This window comes from Carcharhinus amblyrhynchos, chromosome 8, assembly GCF_965287045.1.
Source record: "Carcharhinus amblyrhynchos chromosome 8, sCarAmb.v2.hapA, whole genome shotgun sequence".
NCBI lineage: Eukaryota > Metazoa > Chordata > Chondrichthyes > Carcharhiniformes > Carcharhinidae > Carcharhinus > Carcharhinus amblyrhynchos.
The window spans coordinates 9,243,511-9,266,307 of NC_137331.1; the positions used below are offsets into that span (position 1 = coordinate 9,243,511).

At 40.1% G+C, this 22,797-nt stretch overlaps 1 protein-coding gene across 2 annotated transcripts in view; it reads left to right on the forward strand.

Annotated features, from left to right (window-relative positions):
• The window catches only part of sugct (succinyl-CoA:glutarate-CoA transferase), a 463,614-nt gene that overhangs the window by 35,063 nt on the left and 405,754 nt on the right, over nt 1-22,797 (forward strand). The window contains exons 4-5 of one of the 2 annotated variants that reach the window (XM_080193630.1): nt 8,955-9,058; nt 10,923-10,973. In XM_080193630.1, coding sequence (XP_080049756.1) covers nt 8,955-9,058; nt 10,923-10,973 — 155 coding nt within the window. The remainder of the gene's footprint in view (nt 1-8,954; nt 9,059-10,922; nt 10,974-22,797) is intronic. The other variant, XM_080193629.1, reaches the window with a different exon arrangement.

A 22,797-nucleotide genomic window follows, 5' to 3' on the forward strand; every position in this document is an offset into this window, starting at 1 on the left:
ACAGAATTGATAATACTTGATATGTTATAAGTTCTTTATTGGTAGAGCCGAGTTCTCATGATATAATTTATATTATCAGTCTGGAATGAATGTAGCATTCTCACCTCTACTCAAAAGACTTAAGTCCCGTTCAAGAGTCTTGAGCGCAAAATTTTGGCTGAGGCTTCAGTGCTGTACTGATGGAGTGTTGCATTGTTGGAGATGCCTTCTTTCAAATGAGACTAAACCATTGCCCCGGCTCTCAGTTGGAGATGAAAGGTCCTGTAACATATTTGAAGAAGAGCGGGGTGATCTCTCTGGTGTCCTGGATAACAGTTATTTATTAACTATCATTGCTACAATAAGAAATACAAAATCAAAATACTGCAGATGTTGGATATATGAAATCAAAACAGCTGGCATGGTTGACAGGGCCCTCCACCATATCTGATCTATTTCAAGCATTTCTGCTAACATCCCTTCCCTCCCTCCAAAAACCATGAAAGGTTCCCTTGATCACATTTCAACCCTACCAGACGCCATATTAAGAGAGTCATTTTCTCCCATTTCCACTATCACCAAACACAGCATCGCCTCTCCTACATTTAAAGAATCTGAAGGGACCATTCTCTCCTCAACATAGCCAATCCTCAGTTACCCCCGACACCCCGTCTCTTTCTTCTGGCACCTTTCTATTCAAGTGCAGGAGATGCAACATCTGTGCGTTTAGCTCCTCTCTTCACTTCCAAGGTCCGAAACATACCTTCCAGGTGAAGCAGCAATTTCATTGTAAATCTTTCAATTTGACTTTCTGAACGTTCACAATGTAGTCTTGTCTATGTTGGGAGACAAAATGCACTCTGGATCACTGCTTTGCAGACACCTCTATTTAGTCCGCAGCCATGACATTGAGTTTCCTGTCACTCGTCATTTCAATTCTCCACCTTGCTTCCGCTCTGGCCTCTCTATCTTCAACCTGCCACTGTGTTTCAGTAAAGCTCAACGCAAGTTCAAGGACTAGCATTTAATCTTTCAATGTGGCATTTTCCAGATGAAGTTCAAAATTTTAGATCATAAACTCTGCCTGCATTTTGTTTCATGTTTTATTTTTGCTGGTTTGGCTTTTTCTACTTCCTTCCTTCCCTATGGATTTGGATAGCTGCTTTTTAGCAATCCACACCTCATCTAAACACGCCATTTGTTTCTTTACTTTGCCCATTACCACTCACTTTGCTTTTGTTCCATGAAAACATGTAATTTAATCTTTCCTGCCCTCAACCCTGATCACCTTCTCTTTTGTTCCCTCTTCCCCGCCCATCCCCTTCTCATTTTACTTGCTCAAAACCTACTGTATTTCTTTCTTTCCTCAGTTCTGATGAAGGGATATCGACCTGAAATGTTAGGTGTTTTTCTCTCTCTATCGATGCTGTCTGACCTGCTGAATGTTTCCTGCATTTTCTGGCCTATGCTTTGTGGACCGTGCTGTCTGTACATTTGCTGCAATATTTTCCTTCAATGAAACAGGGACTGCACTTCAAAAATATTTAATTGGCTGTAAGTCCTTTGGGTCACACTGAGGCTGTGAAAGATAATTTCTTTATTATTAAAGAAATAGATGCTTGAGTGAATCTTCCTTGTGTCTCATTTCTTTTTGACATTATATTCTACTGCAGACATCAGTGAAGGTCTTCTGTTCAACAGTCACTTTATTCAGGCTGTTTATTGAACCCCCATCCCTTTTAACCATTGAAAGTAATGTAATTATGTTATCTCTGCAGTATAATTTTTCAGTTCCCTCTCCCTGTTCGCGCCTTAATTGTTCCTTTTTTTTTGTTGTGTGCTTATAAACAAAGGCAGCTGTGGTTTCGATGTAAAACCCAGTGATGCCATGTCCTGGCTAACTACTTTTGAACAGCCCTTGGGATAGTGTTTCTGACCTGATAGCCATTCCAGAGCCATGGCTGCAGGGTGACAAAGGCTTGGACCTAAATATTGAAGGATACTTAACATTTTGAAAATACAGGAAGCGAGGCAAGGGTGTTGAGGTAGCTTTATTAATTAAGGATGACTTGAGAGATTACCTTGGCTTCAGGAGCAAGATGTAGAATCAGTTTTGGTAACAATAAGAAATAGTTAAGGTAAGAATTCACTTGCAGGAGTAGTTTACAGATCCCCAACTAAAATTACACTGCAAGCAGTGTACTGGAAGAAATAAATAGGGTGTGAATGAAAGGCACTGCCATACATCCATAATCATGGGTGACTTTAATGTAGATGTAAATGTAGATTTGGGAATCAGTTTGCCAAAGATAGTCTTCCTCCAGTAGATTGAAGACAATTTCTTAGAGCAGTATGTTTTAACACCAACCAGAGAACTTTCAGTTCTGGAAATGGTAATGTGCAATGAGAAGATTAATCAATAACCTCAGAGTAAAGGGGCCTCTAAGTGATAAGGTAATAGAATTTCACAGTAAATTTGAAGGTTAAGGTTTGTGGTTTAAAGCTATTATTTCAAACTAAATGAAGGTAATTTGAGGGTATGAAGACACGGTTGCCTAAATTGAACTGGGAAATCGGGTTAAAAGGTAGGGCAGTAGAGATGCAGTAGCAAATCTTTCAGGAGATATTTAGTAACTATCAGCAAAGATTAGGGAGTAAAAGAGACTCTGAGAAGGATGCATCACCTGTGGCTAAATAGGAGGTTAAGGATAGCATCAAGTTGAAAGAAACACTGTACAAATCTGCTAAGATTAGCGGTTGGTCAGAACATTAGAGAGATTTTAAGTACCAGCAAAGAATGACCAAAAAATAATAAAGGGGGAGAAATTAGAATACAAGAGAAAGATAGCTAGAAATGTAAAATTCTAAGAGTTTCTACAAGCATTTAAATAGGAAAAGAGTAACTAAGGCAATCACTGGTGGATTGTAAAATAGCAAATGTAACCAACACTTTTATTCAAGAAAGAGAGGAGGTAGAAAACAGGAAACTATAGGCCAGCTGGCTTAACATCGTTGTTAGAAATTGTTAGAATCCATCATTAAGGAGGGTATAGCAATGGGATCAGGCAGATTCAATGTGGTTTTGTGACAAGGGAAATCATGTTTGATTAATTTAGTAGACTTCTTTGAGGAAATAACAAGCAAGGTAGATAAAAGGGAATCCGTAGATGTGATGCACTTGGATTTCCAAAATGCAACGACAAGGTGCTATGTTGAAAATTACTACACCAAATAACAAACTCTTGGTGTGGGGGATGAGGCGTAACATATTAGCATGGATAAAGGATTGAATAGCTAACAGGAAACAGATCAGGGATAAATGAGCCAATTTTGGTTCCAGCTATAACTAGTGGAATGCTACTGGAATCAGCGTTGGGGTCTCAATTATTTACAAATTAAAGCAATAACTTGAATGAAAAGACCAAATGTACGGTAGCTAAATTTGCCAATGACACTAAGCTAGGTAGTACAGTGAGTTGTCAAGAGGTTGCAAAGTGTCTACAAAGGGATAAAGGTAAGCTAAGTGAGTAGGTAAAAATTTGGCAGATAGAGTATAATGTAGGAAAATGTGAATTTGTCCACTTTGGTAGGATGAATAGAAAGGAGCTTACTATTTAAACAGAGAGCTTGCAGAACTTGGTGGTGCAGAGGGATCTCGGTATCCTGGTACATGAATCAAAAAATTTAGTATGAAGATAAAGCACATTATTAAGAAGGCAGGTGGAAATTTGCCTTTATTGCAAGGAGAACGGATAATAAAAGTAGGGAAATTATACTGCAGCAAACCAGAACCTGAGTGAGATGATACTGGGAGTACTGTGTACAATTTTGGTCTCCTTATTTGATAACAGGTATAATTGCATTAGAAACAGTTCAAAGAAGGTTCGCTTTACTCATTCTTGGGATGAATGGGTTATCCTTTGAGCAAAGGCTGAGCAGATTGGGCCATATTGAAACATATTTGATCTTAAGAGGACTTGATAGGATGGATAGTGGATGGATGCGCTTGACAGAGGGATTAAAACCAGGGGATACAGTTTAAAAATAAGAGGTCTCCCTTTTAAGATGGATGTGAGCTTTTTTTTTCTGGTTGTAAGTCTGTGGAATTCTCTTCCACAGAAAGCAGTGAAGGCTGGGTCATTGAATTGATTCAAGCCCGAGTTAGCTAAATTTGTGTTAAATAAGGGAGTCGAAGGTTTTTTTTTGGGGGGGGGGGCGGGCAGAGAGGTAAGTGGAGTTGAGACCACAATCAGATCAGCTATGATCTTATTGAATGGCAAAGCAGCCTGAAGGGCCAAATGGCCTTCTCTTGCTTCCAAGTCTGGTGTTCTGTCAGTCTCCTGTGTCTTTGGCTCTTTCCCTCATGCCTTAGTCCTGTGTAGTATTTCTCTCATCCCCTTTATTCTCATCATTCCCACTTGGCAAAAGGAACAATGGCAGCATTAGGAAATCCTTTTTTTACATAGCAAGTGGTTAGGATCTAGAATATACTGCTGGGCAGTGTGAGGTATTTCCTTCTCTCATCCTGCATGTGTTTCTTTGTCTACTCCACTTCTGTGGGCATACATTCATCTTTTTTCTCTCCTACATGTTTCTTCTTCATAGTCGTGTGTGTGCCTGTAAAAATACTTGCCTGCCAGAGTGACCATTCCTGAAGTTCTGAATGTAACTCCCTCTACCCAGAGATTTCAGTCATTTAAAAGTAATCAAGGGATCCAGTGCTAATTCTGGGAGTAAGTTATGTGAAACATAATGGAAAGCCTTCCCTGCCAAAACTGTTAGAGTTTCGTCTGATTATGCAGACATTCCTTTCAAGTTTCTTCCAGCTGTCAAAGTCTTTGCAACCACTTCTAATGTTCACCAGAACTGTGAAGCATAAAGAAGACCACAACAATCCAGACATATTTCCTTTGGAAAATTGTCAATTTAATTAAAAGTCTTACATCTAGCACAACTCCTGTATGTCACACTTCAAGGCATTGTACATCAGTAGGTCAAACGTTAGTGATTGGCTGAAATGAGGACTTTAAATTACACTGGGGGAATGAGATTGTGATTATGGTTGGCAAGCGTGGTGGGAGAGTGGAACCAGAGTGGAATGGTTGATCAGAAAACTCATTAATAGGTAAAAAATAGTTGACAGACACATGACACAGGCTGGTGAGATAATGGGCTACAAATTACATGGTGGAGAATTAAGGGTGAGCAGGAATGACATTAGGCGAGGGGATGTCAGGAACAAATCTGGCTTGGTTCAGTGAGACTTTGGGTGAGGAGGCTGGAATAAGCAGTAAAGATAAGTGAGGATAGGTTACCTGTTGCTGAAATTCTAATCCATATTTTTATTACCTTCGGACTCTCTTTCGATGCTCTCTTGACCATTTGCAGATTTATAAACTTAAGTTCATCCAAAACTCTGCTGCTATATCCTAACTCATTTACCCATCACCCTTTTGCTCATTCACCCTTGTGCTCACTTATCTATGATTGTTCACTAAAGCCTCAATATTAAAAATTCTTAATATTTAAAATTCTTTCTAGCTCTGAAACATCTTCCAGCTTTAAAATCCTCCAAGAACTGCATTTTTCCAACTCTGCTGTCTTGTGCATCCTTTGTTCCTTTCACATCACTAATGGTTGCAGCCATCTCGGCCTTAAGATCTGGAATTCCTGCCATAAACTTCTCCTCCAGTCTGTCTGTGACGTTCTTTAAAAACCTGCATCTTTCACCGAAATTTTGGTTACCTGACCTTGGTGTTTCGTTATACTGCTGAGAAGTATCTTGGGGCAATTATTACATTAAAAGTGCTTATATAATTGCAAATTGTTTGACTTGGCTGCAAAGATTTTCTACTTTCTGAGCTGCTTTGCATGAATCTTTCTCTCTCTCCATTTGTTTTCAGATAGCTGGTTTAAAAAAAAATGGCCTAAATGCATAATGGTTTGTTTGTTGACCTCACTCGAGCGAGGTCATAAAAACTGGCCAATGTGTTCCAACTCTTTTAAATGAAATAGCTTATCCTTGCAAGTCTTTATACGCCAAGGAATTATATCAGAGGTCACATGACTACGGCAAACTATATTGCACAAAGACACCTCCAAACATACCCCTTTTCCTATAAAGAAAATAACCTGCATACACTATCATTTGCAGTTGCAATTCAGGCATATACATGGTCTACAATGAAAATTGTTACTTATGTACAGAAAACTGGTGATTCTGGTCTGATCCACTTTTGTTTATCTCTGTAGAAGCATTGCAAATGTAACCTTCAAAACATTCAGGTCTTCTAATGTTACACATGAGGGTTATTTTGGCTGTTTGCCTAGGGTCCTGGGCTGAACTTCCCTCTGCGGGGAATGTTGTTGCTGCTGATCCGAACTGCCCTTTTTTGGGAAACAGTTGACTTCTGGGACTGATATTTATTCAGTTCTTTGTGCAATTGGTGAACTCACACCTTCCGAATCAACTGTCTGCTGTGAAGGAGCAGCTTTGCCAGTTCCATGCATATGCCTCTGGTTACGCTATATCTGGTCATTCATTTTTGTCAAGTATGATCAAGGTGATGACATATCTACACAGATCCCAAGTGGGCTGACTTTTGTTGAAAGCCTTGAATGTTTGCATGGTGACCAGTTCTCCATTTCTCAGTTCTGGCAATGATTTGGCAGCTTTCAAAGTGAGATTTGGCTTTCTGATGTTTCACTTGGATTTTGTCATTCAATCCTGTTCCATCTTCCAGCTTCAGTGGTGTTTTAACTATTGGAAGAGTAATTTGGGTGCAGTGTGACTTCAGTACTAAACTGGATGACTTTCTATGCCTTCAGTAGGTGTGTTTCTCCACTCTGGGATTGTCTTGTGCTGGATCTACTTGTTTTTTGATGATCTCTTTGACGATATCACAACTGCCTAAGCCTGCCCATTTGACTGGGGATAGTGCAGAGAGGATTAGTGCTGAAATTCCCATTCATAAATAATACTAATAAAGGATTTAAAGTGGGTTTTTAAGGTCACCATTCTGATCCTCAGTGAGGCCTAGGGTGCAGCAGTATAGCTTGTAGCATTCCCTCCCTAGCACTGGTAACAAGTTGATACTCTTGTTCAGATTTCTTATTTAAATCTGTGGCAATTTAGTAGTTTTTCCATTAAGACTGGTAGAATTTCCAATTTATTTTCAAACTGCCTTCACTTCCATAGGACCAGTGCTGGAATATTCAGAATCATACTAACCACGTGTCCTATACAAAGTTGCAGATTGAAATTTCAGTTATTCTCTGCTGCTTCTTCCAGTTGCTGACTCTCTTACAGTTATCAACATCCACTCAGTTTTAACTGCACACTCCTGACACCATATTCCAAATGGTGGATGAAATGGCTTTTGTTCTCAAGTCTTTATACATCAATGATGATTACAGCGGTCACATGACTGTGGCAACCCACACTGCACAATAGTACTTCCCCAAACACTAAGTGCATTATTAAGAATTTCTTAATATTGTAAAGTTTGTGTTATCCAGCACGAGTAATTGGAATTTCTGACAATTTGATTTTGTATTTTTAAAAGTCCATCATTTTTAGAGATCAGATAATGCATTTAAAAAAAACAGATTGTAAATCTACAAGATTGTTCTTGGGTTTTGCATTGAGGTTGTCTGAACAAGGATACACTGCATTGGTGTAATGTCACTCCCCATTAACTGGCATTTTTGATTAAGATGTGGAGATGCCAACGTTGGACTGGGGCAAACACAATGAGAAGTCTCACAACACCAGATTCAAGTCCAAATTTATTTGATAGTAAACCCACAAGCTTTCGGAATGCTGCTCCTTCGTCAGGTGTGTGGAGAGTTCTGTTCACAAACAGGGCATATAAAGACACACTCAGTTTACAGAATACTGATTAGAATGTAAGTCTTTACAGCTAATCTGCTATTCAAGTCTTAAAGGTGCAGACAATGTGAGTGGAGATAGCATTAAGCATAGGTTAAAGAGATGTCTGTTGTCTCCAGACAGTTCAGTAAGTGACATACTGCAAGTTCAGGCAAGTCATGGGGGGGTTACAGATAGTGTGACATGAACCCAAGATCTTGGTTGAGGCCGTCCTCGTGTGTGCGGAACTTGGCTATCAGTCTCTGCTCAGTGACTCTGCGCTGTCGTGTTGTTGTAACGGATGAATGAACACTGCTCAACAATCACCAGGCAAGACTGTTCTCTTCCTGTTGGTGAACCTTCAGCGGTCACGGGCATTCTACCACTGATCTTCAGGTAAGCGTTCTCCAAGGCGGCCTTCACGGCACACGGCAGCGCAGAGTCGCTGAGCAGAGACTGAGAGCCAAGTTCCGCACGCACGAGGACAGCCTCAACTGGGATCTTGGGTTCATATCAGACTCTGTGTAACCCCCATGACTTGCCTGAACTTGCAGCATCTCACTTACTCTGCTGTCTGGAGACAGTACACATCTCTTTAACCTATGCCTAATGCTATCTCCACTCACATTGTCTGCACCTTTAAGAATTGATTAGCTGTAAAGACTCGCATTCTAATCAGTATACTGTAAACTGTATGTGCCTTTATATGCCCTGGTTGTGAACAGAACTTTCCACTCACCTGACGAAGGAATAGGGTTCTGAAAGCTTGTGGGTTTGCAATCAAATAAACTTGTTGGACTTTAACCTGGTGTTGTGAGACTTCTTACAATTTTTGATTAACCCATCCATTCCCCAAACTTGCTGATTTAACTGTAATAGATTTCAATATTTTCCTGAGAAATGATTTAACTAGTCTCAGTAAGAGTGGGGTGATCAAGAGTGGTGGATTATGGGGAGAGCATGAAGTAGTGGATGAAGTCCATTCATGGATGATTTCACATCTATATTTATATCACATCAGATTTATGTTTAATTTTCTGTGTAATTGTAACAAAGGGAGAAGGAATTGCAATTTTTAATGTACTAACCAATTCATCTTCTTAAGTCATTCCCTTGGTTGCAGGTGTGGGCGACGATACTCGAGCTTGGGGCCCGCCATTTGTGGGAACAGAAAGTGCCTACTTCCTTAGTGTAAATCGAAATAAAAAGGTGAGGCAGAAAAATAATTTTAGTGTAAAACACTCAACATTTGTTTACTCCTTTGCTACCAAACCCTAATAAACAAAAGATCAGCAAGGTGTTGGCAGTTACTGCAAAAGCTGTGCTGATTACTCCCCATGACCTGTATTCTGGAAACGTTAGTTCATCACATTGTGGAACAACAAGTCACTGGACTGACCTTAACATGATTACCATGTCTCAGCCTGCTTCACGGCAGCTTTATCAAACAAACATTTGACACTGAGCCATATCAGGGAACATTAGAACTGATTATTAAAAGCTTGATCAAAATGATAAGTTTTAAGGACCGTCTTAAAGGAAGAAACAAGAGACAGTGAGATTCAGGGACAAATTAAAGAGATTAAGGCCAAGGTAGCTGAAAGCTTGACCACCAATGGTGAAATAATTCACATGGTGGATGGACAAGAGGTCAGAATTGGGAGGGGCACAGAGATCTCAGATGGTTGAAGGGCAGGAGAAGATTTCGGAGATGGGAAGCAGATGAGATCATGGAGGTATTTGAAAACAAGGATGAGAACTTTGAAATTGCAAGTCAGCAAGCCAGTGTAGGTCAGTGAACATATGGGAAAATAGGACTTAATGCAAGTTATGATGCACGAGGTCTGTGATAGAGTACAGAATCACTCCTATAAGTGCCAAACAAGTCATGGTTCATTGGCAGCATGTGACTTTTTGTACATCATTTTACATAAAAGATTTAGTTTATTTAATTTTAGCATTGCAAACACATTAATTTTCCAGTCCAATGGATAGAAATCCTCTGAGATGTTTATTGCAGAAGGGAAAAAAAGAAATCAATTATGTGCCAGTAATGAAGGGATTTTACTTCTATACTTAGCCCGTCATTAAAAATGTTACTGCTGGTTTTGAAAAAACGTTTAAACAATGGCATAGTAAGATTATTAAATCAAGTTGTTTATTTAAGGAAAAACAAAATACTGGAAGTCTGAAATAAAAAACACATTATGCTGGAAATACTCAACAGATCTGACTGCATCTGTAGAGAGAGAGACAATTAACATTTCAGTTTGATGGTCTTTGATTATTTAAGCCTGTCGAACATGAATTGTTTTTTTAATTGGTTAGGCAATCTAGATCGTTAAACAAACTGAATAAGTAAACTTATTTTTTCTATTTATTTTCAATTCAATTTTTTCACAATCAAATTATCAAATTTGTAAGCAATGTTAATGTAATCCAAGGATTATTTGATTTCAGTACTCAAAATAACTGCATTTATCCTAAAAACATGGCCTTTGTAATAATGGTATCTGCACCTTTGTAGCATTGGTAGCAAACCATTGTAGTATTAGACTCATGGAATAATGCATCCTGACTGTGCCATAGCTACAAAAGCAGATAAACCTTTAACGCATTGGTAGACAGTCGCTGCTACTTTGGTAATCTGGTAATATTGGTAATAAACCTTGGCAGCTAAACTATTGTAACATCAATATCCAATCCTTTATTTGTGAATGAAGTTGCACTTGCATTTCTTGGAATCCATTTAGAACTACTTATGTTCTGTCTGATCCAAAGTCAGCTCTGTGCTGTTTACATTTTACTTATTTATTCATGTTTTTTTCATTTTTGTAGGTGCCTGAAAGTGAAAAATATATTTTTTATTTAATTAATTATTTTAATTTCAGAAATACACTAATTTGATTACTATGTGAGCTTTGTTGTTTGACTGACTCAGATTGGTAAGAACAGAGAGAAATTGTATGGACCATTCATGGCCATGTTTGTCTCATTTAATTGCTAGCTAGCAAGTGTGGTAACTGTGTTTAATGTGTAATCTGTTATGAATAACGTGCTCTTTATTTCTTAGAGTATAGCAGTGAATCTGAAGGACCCCTGTGGTGCCCGTATAATAAAAGATGTAAGTTCATTCATAAATCGTTTCTGTTACAGTAGTTTCTTACATGAAGATTTTTTTCAAATATGCATTTGTCTTAGTGAATTATACATGTGGAGCACATGAAAATGAGGGGGATGATGGTTGATCATTCAGCAATTTTGATTTTTCTCAGTATGACCATTTTTCTTTCATAGCATTACTTTCACACTGATTTTCAGATAATGGTGGAGAAGGGATAGAGGACGGAGGAAAGAAAAAACAAGAGGAGGATGGAAGGAATGAGAGAGAAGCAGAAAAATGAGGTGGGATGAAAGATAACCAGAAGTGGGAGGGAGTGAGTTGAAAGTAGAAGACAGAAGAATGGGAGAAGTGGAAAAATAGCAGAGAAAGGAGGAGAAGTGAGGGAGAAGCTGAAGAAAGGCAAAAGATAGGGGAGCAAAGAAATGCAGGAGATAGGGGAGAGTTGAAAAAAGAGAAACAGTGACTGCAAAGTCACATCATGTTATATACAAAGCGGAAAAGGCCCTTTCAAGTAATATGTTGCATTTTTGCTAATATTAACTTGTACATCTTCCTGAGAAAAGGGTCATTTTGTTCTTCGCTCTTATCTTTGAAAATGTATTTTTTGGTAGATTAAGCACCTTAAAAGGTTATTGATATCTCTGTCACAATACAGAATCGATAGGGAATCCTAAACTGATATAAAGTCAAAACTTTAATACCAAATAATTTTTAAACGTATCTATGACTTTGGATATATACCCCACCTAAAATATCGACGTAGATTCCAGGAATTAGTGCACTCAGCACAAAACTCTAGGGACGGGAGATGCATGTTAGAAATTTTGGCTTGGAAACTAGACAGAAAATAACTGACCGTTCATACAGGAATTCCAGCTTTGAAGTCAGAGGATGAAGGCTCTGCTGTGGAAGTCATGATTTCTTAAATATGGCTTGTTGTTTATTCTTATCTAATTTATATGACCATTTATTTTCTACTGTCATGGTGGGCATTCCCTGGCCATAATATGGGAGTCACTCATCACCTAAAGTAATGTAGATTCTATAGAACAGGTATAAAATGTATTGGACAAGATAAATAAGGTAAATTGTGATGTTAGATTGATTAATGTAAATTGCTCAACTTGTATGAGGCAGCAGACACGGGGTGGGGTGTCTTTCCCTTCTATGCATCAGTTTCTCTGATTTTTACAAAGGCCCATGATGAGGACTTTTCAGTGAAATAGTTGTGTCACAATTTAGAATCAAAGTATGAGTAGTGCACAGAAAGTCTTTATTCAGCCCATTAGCCCATGCTGGCTAACTTCAAGAGAACCCTGCTACACACACTCCTGTCCATTTCCCCGTAGTCCAGTAAGTTTTTTTCCCTTTCCATTGCTGGTTAGGATCTTAAAAAATTCTTCTGTCATTGTTGCTTCTTTTTACCAATCACCTTAAATCTGTCTTGTGTGGCTCTGATGCTCCCATCAACGGGAACAGTTTTCTCTTCATCTACTCCTAGAAACCTCATGATTTTGTACACATCCGTCAAATCTCAGCTATTTCTTATTTGAGGAGAACCCCAGCTTCTTCAATTTATCTCTGTAACTAAAAATTTCTCGAAACTTTTTCTACACTTGCTCTAAAGATTTCACCTCTATCCATGCTTTGCATCCTGTGGAGTAATGACCACCTTGATCAGGTCATTTTGTGCTGTTTTTTCCCAAATCCCTGAAAGGGCGTAAGGCTTTTGTTCCTGAAGAGTGCCCAGTTTACCTCAGATTACGCCAGAAGGGCAAGTTATCGAAAAAATATGAGCAACAGGTGAAGCCAGCTGTTTTATGCTGTTACTACACAGTTACACCATGAGTGGTATTCACCACTAGCAGAATGCCAAAGTCAAGCCAAAAACACATCGTGCCTGTCACACGAATGAATGATGTAGTATATGGATTTCAGTTCCAGTGTGATGTACATCCCAACGACAGATCGTACCAAGCAGCATGTCCCAACGACTGTTCACAATGGGCAAAGTAAAAGTGTATTCAATCAGCCTGCGCTTGCAAATCTCAACATTTCCAACATTAGATGTGATTTTGTGATTGGACAACATTTGCTAAATAACCCCTAGGGTACTAAGAATTACGCCGACAACTAATTTAATAATGTCAATCAAATTCGCATTGTGGCCCATTTGTCTGTATTGGAAGCTATGTATATTGATAAACAAGACCACGTTCTTTGCAGGTAGAAAGAACGTGTATACATGTTGCGCCTGTTTCCACTAAACAAAATAAATGACAGCCATTCACTGATTTATTCCCCAGGGCAATGCCTTAATGAATCAGGATCAAGCTGCCTCATTTCAATTTCAAGCAATGCTCAGCAGTTACCTGTTGGTCACCATAAGCTGGTGCATTCTCCAAGGCAGTACCTCTACTAATCTGCATTCTCTTCTCATACAGTATAAAGTGTTGTTTTTCTCTTACATTGGTACTGTTGCGAAGTGTCCTGATGAGTGCAAAATGAAATGTTTTGACAATCGTTGTTCAGCAACATCAAATTGGTTAAACATGATTTCCCTTTTACGAAACCATGTTGACTCTGTCTGATTGCTTTGAATTTTTCAGTGTTCTTTCACAACATCCATAATATCTATTAATATATATCAGGAAAATATAATGAAGAATAACAGTGGTGCCAACACAGACCTGATGGGAAACCCTACTACGCACTTTCCCTTAGTCTGAAAAACACCCATTCACCACTGATGTCTGCTTCATGTCATTCAGTCACCTTTGTACCCTGTCACTGCCTCTTTAATTCCATTGCCTTTAACTTTGCTGACAAATCTATAGTGTGGCATTTTATCATTTGACTTTTGAAGTCTATACATTTGATTTGATTTATTTATCATAGAAACCCTACAGTGTAGAAAGAGGCCATTTGGCCCATCAAGTCTGCAACGACCACAATCCCTACCCCCAATCCTGACATATTTACCCACTAAACCCTCTAACCGACGCATCTCAGAACTCTAAGGGGCAATTTTTAGCATAGCCAATCAACCTAACCTGCACATCTTTGGACTACGGGAGGAAACTGGAGCACCAGGAGGAAACCCATGCGGACAAGAGGAGAATGTCTGTGTGGAGTTTGCACAATGACCCAAGCCGGGATTCAAACCCAGGTCCTGGAGCTGTGAAACAGCAGTGCTAACCACTGTGTTACCGTGCTGCCCATAATTTATTATTGTTGCATGCGTTAACATACAGGGGAATTTCACAGCAACTTCATTGCAGTTAATGTAAGCCTTACTTGTGACTAATAAATAAACTTTAAAACTTTAAACAGTGAAAAGTATTGTTTCTTGGGTGCTATATAGACAAAGCATACCATTCATAGAGAAGAAACTGAGAGAGTACAGAATGTAATATTACAGTCATAGCTAGGGTGCAGGGAAAGATCAACTTATTGCAAGGTAAGTACACCCAGAAGTCTGACAGCAGCTTGGAAGAAGCTGTTCTTGAGTCGGTTGGTAAATGACTTCAGACTTTTGTATGTTTTTCTTGATGGAAAAGAGAATGTCTGGGGTGCAGGGCTCCTTAATTATACTGGCTGCTTTGCTGAGGTGGCAGGAAGTGTAGACGGAGTCAATGGATGGGAGACTGGTTTGCTCAGTGGATTGGATTACATTCATGACCTTTTGTAGTTCCTCTTGGTCTTGAGCAGAGCAGGAGCCATACCAAGCTATTATACAATTAGAAAGAATGCTTTCTATGGTGCATTCTTAAAAGTGGGTGACAGTCGTAACTGACACTCCAAGTTTCCTAAGCCTTCTGAAAAGGTAGAGGCATTGGCTTTCTTAACTATAATGTCGGCATGTGGGAACCAGGACTGGTTGTTGGTGATCTGGACACCTAAAAACTTGAAGCTCTCAACCCTTTCTACTTCATCCCCGTTGATGTGGAAATGAGCATATTCTCCTTTATGCTACCTGAAGTCGATGACGATCTCCTTTGTTTTGTTGACATTAAGGGAGAGATTATTGTTGCCGCACCAGTTCATCAGATTCTCTATCTCATTCCTGTACTCTGTCTCATCATTGTTTGAGATCCAACCCAGTATGGTGGTGTCATCAGCAAACTTGAAAATCGAATTGGAGGGGAATTTGGCCACGCAGTCACTGGTGTATAAGGACGATAGTAGGGGCTGAGAACACAGCCTTGTGGGGCACCAGTATTGAGGATGATTGTGGACGAGGTGTTGTTGCCTATTCTTACTGATTGTGGTCTGTCTGTTAGGAAGTTCAGAATCCAGTCACGAGAGGTGCTGAGGCCCAGGCCATGGAGTTTGGAGATGAGGTTCGTGGGAATAATGGTGTTGAAGGCTGAGCTGTAGTCACTAAATAGAAGTCTGACATAGGTGTTTTTGTTATCTAGATGTTCCAGGGTTAAGTGCAGGCTAGGCAGACGGCGTCTGCTGTGGACCTGTTGTGGTGGTAGGCAAATTGTAGTGGATTCAGGTAGTCTGGGAGACTAGAATTGATTTGTGCTATGATTAGCCTTTAGAAGCACTTCATAATGATGGATTATTATGAGCCACTGATTGATAGTCATTAAGGCATGCTGCTTGGTTTTTCTTAAGTACTTCGATGATGATCGTCTTCTTGAAGCAAGTAGGGGATTTCAGATTGTTGTAAAGGGACGTTGAAGATGTCTGTGAATGCCCCCACCAGCTGATCCGCGCAGGACCTGAGTGCTCATCTGGGTATCCCATCAGGGCCAGTCGCTTTCCGTTCGAGATGTTCGAGAAAGCTGCTCTGACATCTGCAGTGGTGACCCCAAATATAGTTCTTCCAGGGTGGAAGGCACGCTCTCTCTGACCTCTTATTCAAAACGGGTGTAGAATGCATTGAGCTCATCAAGGAGGGGTGTATTGGAGCTGGCGATTTTATGTGCCTTCATCTTGTAGCCTGTTATGTCTTGCAAACCTTGCCATAGTCGGCGGGGGTCTGTGTGGCTAGCCTGGAACTCTAGCTTGGTCAGTACTGTCTTTTGGTATCTTTTGGATCTCCTTAGATCGTATCTGGCTCTCTTGTATAGATCAGTGTCGCCTGAATTAAACGCCTCCGATGTGGACTTCAGCAAGCTATGGATATCACTGTTCGTGATGTAGAGATGCCGGCGCTGGACTGGGATGAACACAGTAAGAAGTCTCTCAACGCCAGGTTAAAGTCCAACCAGTTTATTTGATAGTAATCCCACGAGCTTTCAGAAATGGTGTTCCTTCGTCAGGTGTGTGGAAGGTTCTGATCAGAGAAGGGCATATAAAGTCACACACGGTTTACAGAATACTGACCTTTGGGTACGCATTCTCCAAGGCGGCCTTCATGACACACAGCACTGAGTTGCTGAGCAGTGACTGATAGCCAAGTTCCGCACACATGAGGACGGTCTCAACAGGGATCTTGGGTTCATGTTGCACTATCTGTAACCCCCGTGACTTGCCTGGGTTTGCAAAACCTCACTTACTGTACTGTGTGGAGACAATACACATCTCTTTAACCTGTGATCAGTGCTCCTTCCACTCACATTGTCGGTCACTTTAGGACTTGAACAGCAGGTTAGGTGTAAAGATTCGCATTCTAATCAGTAATCTATAAACTATCTGTGCTTTATATGTGGTGTCTGAGGCCAGAACTCTCCACTCACCTGACAAAGGGACAAACCCTGAAAGCTTGTGAGTTTACTATCAAATAAATCAGTTGGACTTAAACCTGGTGTTGTCAGACTTTTTACACAATCTTCTACACACTTACTAATGAAGTTACTTACTGTAGTGGCGTACTCGTTCAGACTAGTCGCAGAGTTTTTAACTAGTGACCAGCCAGCTGACTCCAAGCAACCCCGTAGGAGATCATCAAATTCCTCAGACCAATATAGCATGACATTCTTTGATGGATTCTCCCGCTTCAGTTTTTGTTTGTAAGTTGGAGCAGGAGCACAACCTTGTGGTCTGATTTGCCAAAGTGTGAGCAGACGATAGAGCAGTAGGCATGTTTGATATTTGTGTAGCACTGGTCTAGGATGTTTGGGTTCTGGTGGAACAGGAGATGTGTTGTTGGTAACTTGGTAGTATGCTCTTGAGCTTGGCCTGATTGAAGTCCCCAGCCACAATGAACAAGGCCTCGGGATGTTTCATCTCAAGGCTATTCGTAGTGGTGTATATTTCATCCAGCGCGATCCTCATGTCTGCCTGGGGTGGGATGTAAACTGCCATCAGAGATTAACTCCTGTGGAAGATAGTAGGGACAGCATGTTAGCGTTACACCACATTAACCATATTATCCTCATCAACCTTCTTGTTACCTGATCAAAAAACTCAGTCAAGTTAATTAAACACAATTTGCTTTTAGAAAATCCGTGCTGGCTTTCCATAATTAATTTACACTTGTCCCAGATTATTTTTTCCAAACTTTTTGCCACCATCTGGGTTAAGTTGACTGGCTTTGGTCTGTAGTTGCTGGATTCATTCTTGTACTTTTTTTTGAACAAGGGTATAACAGTTTCAGTTTTCCAGTCCTCTGGAGACACCCTTCTGTGTCTAAGTAGGATTGGAAGATTATGGCCACTACTTCTGTAATTTCCATATTTACTCCCCTCCAAATCCCATCTGGCCCTAGTGAGCTATCAATTTTAAGTGCTGCCAATCTTCCTAATGCCTTCTCATTATCAATTTTTAGCCCATTCAGTATGTCATTTAACCACCCCTCCTCCCCCTTCCTTTTCTACTTAACCTTATTCTTTATCACTTTTGTCATTTAGGGAGCCCTGGCTTTGGTCATCTTCCTTTGCCAACATGTGTGAATGTACTTGAACCATCTGGTCTTTAAGGGCATTGCTTTATTTTGTTCGTCAAACTTTGATTCCATTCTGATCCCACTAAAATTGACCCTCTGCAGTTGAGCATTTTTATTCTAAATTGCTCTTTATCCTTTTATGTATATAACCTAGGCTGTATGATGCTATAATCACTGCGTGAATGGTCCTTTGATCACTGACATTTGATCCACTTGGCCCACCTCATTCCCCAGAACCAGATCCAGCAAAGCCTCTTTTAATAGGCCAGAAGCATCATAATCAATAAAATTCTCTGGAATGCATTTCTCTTCCCTCTCTTTACTCTTTACGCTATTCCTATCCCAGTCTATTCTGATAATGAAAGTCTCCTGTTATCGCTACACTATAGATTTTGCACTTCTCTGCAAATTTACTCTTCTGTATCTTGTCCATTTTTGTCACCATAGAATACACCCACTTGAATGTTTAAGTCAAAGAAATAGATTCTCTCCTTGACTCTCCAGAGCATCCTATTTCTCCAGCAGTGTAATATCATTCTTAATTAAGACTACAACCTTCCCTCATTCCTTTCCTTTTCTACTTTTTTCCTGAACGCCTTGTATCTAAGAATATTTAATTTGCACTACTGCCTTTTTTGAACCTGATCTCTGTCTTCACCACAACACCATATTCTCATATGTCTAATTGCTCCACCAGCTCTCCAACCTTGTATATTCACCTTTGTGTGTTTACATACCTGTAAACCTAATTGAGATCATATTATATTTCCTGTTAGTCTGGCTCCAGTTTATACCTTCTTATTTCTTTAGTTATTTGCTATTTGTGCCTTGTTTCTCCTTTCTAATGTAACATCTTGGTTCCCATTCCTTTACCAACTTAATCTGACCCCTTCCCAATAGCACTAGGAAATTGCCTTGGTGCTGGTTCTGATTTAATGCAACCTGTTTGGCTTATAGACATCCCACCTTCCCCAAAGTCAATTCCAGTGTCCCAGAAACGTAAAGCCCACCCTTTTGTGCCATCTCTACAATTACTCATTAATCTATTTTTTCTATACTATTACTTTATGGCACCAGGAATAATCCAGAAGTTATTACTTTTGAGGTCATGCCTGGTAGTCTCTTTCCCACCTCCTTTAAATCTGCTTACAGGACTTTGTTCCTTTTTCCACCTATATAATTGGTAGCGATATGGACCATGACCTTTGTCTGTTGCCCCTTCTCCCTCAGTGCTTTGCAATAACTGATTTATTATTATCATATGTATTAGTATACAGTGAAAATTATTGTTTCTTGTGCACTACACAGACAAAGATGTTCATAGAGAAGGAAAGGAGAGAGTGTAGGATGCAGTATTACAGTCGTAGCTAGGGTGTAGAGAAAAATCAAGTTAGCGTGAGGTAGGTCCTTTCGAAAGTCTGATGGCATCAGGTAAGAAGCTGCTCTTGAGTCAATTCATACTTGACCTCAGACTTTTGTACCTTTTTCCCAATGGAAGTAGGTAGAAGAGAGTATGTCTGGGGTGTATGGTCCTTAATTATGTTGGCTGCTTTTCTGAGACAGCAGGAAGTGTAGACAGTGTCAATGGATGAGAGGCTGGTTTGCACGATAAATTACATTCACAATCTTCTGTAGTTTCTTGCGGTCTTGGCTAGAGCAGGATACAACCAGAAAGAATGCTTTCTCTGGTGCATCTGTAAAAGTTGGTGAGACTCGCAGTTGACATGCCAAATTTTCTTAGTCTTCTGAGAAAGTAGAGGCATTGGTGGGCTTTCTTAACTATGATGTCGGCATGGGGGGACCAGGACAGGTCCGGACACTTAAAAACCTGAAACTTTTGACCATTTCTACTTCATCTCCATTGATTAGACAGGGGCATGTTCTCCACTACGCTTCCTGAAGTCGATGATTATCTCCTTCGTTTTGATGACTTGTACTCGTTAGAGTTTAGAAGAATGAGGGGAGATCTCATTGAGATGTATAAGATGATGAATGGGATGGATAGGATAGAAGTGGAGAGACTCTTCCCGCTCAGAAAGGACAGTAGGACTAGGGGGCACAGCCTCAAGATAAAGGGGGGGCGGTTTAGAACGGAGTTGAGGAGGAACTTCTTCACTCAAAGGGTGGTGAATCTCTGGAATTCTCTGCCCGTTGAAGTGGTGGAGGCTGCCTCGCTAAATATTTTTAAGACGCGGGTTGATGGGTTTTTGATACGAGAGGGGATTAAGGGTTATGGGGAGAGGGTGGGAATGTGGAACTGAGCCACGACAGATCAGCCATGATCTTATTGAATGGCGGGGCAGGCTTGAAGGGCTAGATGGCCTACTCCTGCTCCTATTTCTTATGTTCTTATGACATTGAGGAGAGATTATTGTCATCGCACCAGTTCACCAAAATCTCTATCTCCTTTCTGTACTGTCTCATCATTATTTGAAATCCATCCCACTATGGTGGTGTCATGAGCTAACTTGAAAATTTGAGTTGGAGGGGAATTTGGCCACACAGTCATAGGTGTGTAAGGAGTATAGTAGGGGGCTGTGTGACATCCATGATACCAGCACTGGCGGGGGGGGGGGGGTCACACATCATCCTGGAATCATATCTGTGACTGCAGAAATGCCTGTTTATTCCCCTAATGATAGAATGTCTTATCATTATTGGTTTCCCAATAGCCCTGTTTCTCTCACTGCTCGTGCACATGCATGCGCGCACACGCTATTTGGTTGGTCCTGCTCCACTGTCTGGAGGTCACCCCCATTTCATCTCCACCTTCATTTTCATAAGCTGCAGGTGGCCAGATCTGAAAATGTGCTGTCCAAAGTAGCTCTCAGCCCTGAGGATATATTGCAGTGGCATTGGTTTCTGCTTGAGCTTCGAAACCATTTTTGAAGTTACAACAAAGTTGCATCGTGTTACAGCACAGAGACCATTGTGGTGGATCATTAATGTGTGCTTGGTATTATGAAATGAGAGCAGACGTGTTGAAAGTACAGTCCTTGACCAAATACTGTCTGTGAACCATAGCAATATGATCCCTGGGCACAGGGTGTTACAGTTCCATTTTATACTTATGGCCAAAATCTTCCTTCATTATTCGCAACTGCGATTTTCCAGCTGCTGAGTGGAGTTTTGGCTGGAATACCAAATTTTACATTCTTGATTGCAATGGGTCCCACCACTAGCGAGACCAGAGAATTCCATCCTATGTTTCTTGTTTGTCTTGGTTTTTTTTCCACAAGCCTGGAAATTTGAAAAGGACTTGCTAATATCAGCTGCAGATAAATATTTGGCTATAAAGGGAAACATGCATTTCGGTAGCACTTTTCACAACCTCAGGATGTTCCCCCAAACACTTTTGCACTAACCACTATGTAACATAGGGAGGGGAGGTGGCAACAAAGAAGCACAAACAACGAGGAGGTAAATGACCTAATTATCTATTTTGATGGTGTTTGAGGTTGAATATTGGCCTGGATCAATTAGGATTAGCAGCTTGAAATTTCTGAAAATTGTGAATATGGAATTGAATTTTGGAGCTGGCCCTGGAAGATTCATGGTACAGTGCAGACAAATGCCCATGCATACAAAAGCCAGGGCACTCTGTGCTTGAGACTCCCATCTAGTGGTGGAAACCAGAGGATGTGTAGCATTTCAATTATAGAGATTGCAGCAATATAATAATACAAATCCTGGGAAAACAAGATTTCTACATTGTGGGTCAGTGGAATTTTCACAAACTTTCTTTTAGTGTTGTGGCTATAATGTCAAAAGAAAGAGAATGCATTCAAGGATGTGTTTAATTTGAATGTGACCTGTTTGACTAATGCAAGATCTAACCAGTGACTGCATTCCTATTTTTGTTCAATGTGTATTGAAGACTTGTGGCTTGTGATGATTCTTGAAATGGAGTGGAAGAAAGCATTCATTCTATTTTTTAAGTTCTAGATTTGGTCTGTTGTGGCATGTGGTCTTTTTGTGAATTCTTTTGTTAAATTTAAACAAATTGGCTCAAGATGTGAGTCGTTATATCATTAATTTAATGGGTTGAAATAGTATAACAAGAATGAGAAAGTTATTGCAGGCTGCAGCGAAAACAAAATGTGCCATATGTTGTTGAGATCTTTATTTCATGGTGCTATGGAGGAACTTGTAAGTTGCAGAAAAAAATGTAAGTTACATAAGTTAGATCTGAGGAAATTTAAATGCCGAGTTAGTTAACCACAGGCCTGTACAGTCTTGCAAGTATTACTGTGAAAACCTGTGATAGTTTGTCGTGTACTATTTTGCCGATTCCACAGGTAGCATTGGCATTGTGTTTTAGATCACTGTTATCCTGTATATTGGCCACTAGTCAGCTGCAGCTAATCAGGAATCCAGATGTGGCTAATTGGATTGTTGATCACTAAATAAACAAAGGAGCAACAGACATAATCATTGAGCAGATGATTTTGATACTATTGTGCATGCATGCAAATATTTTTATGCATTGTTGGTAGGTCGACACTGGCTGAGGCATTGTCATGGAGAAAGCGATAAAGAATATAGGCTTTCAGATAAGTCAGAAAAGGTACAAGGCTTAAACCTATTTCTTTTGTTTGCAGAGTGCGGGTCCTTGTATATGAATGTGTGACACTTACAGAAAGTATAAATGAGCTACATTTCAAGCTCAATTGATTATCTTTAATTGGTATAGCTATTAGCGCACTCAGGATCATTTAGCAGATGCAGCCCAGTTGTGGAATCGCGTCTAAATGGAGACATTTTGTTTTGGGTTTTACAAACACAGGCTGGCTGTGCACGGTCTGTATTTTATCTGTTACAAGCAACCAAAGGGACATACTTTTTGATTCAAGTAGCCAATTGCTAGGAAGTATGGCCTGTGTTCCTGGTATTGTGCCAGCACCGAAATTCATACACGATGATACTCAATTGTGTGGTAGGCAAAAAGTATTTTTGAAATGATAGCAGCACTAATATTCACTA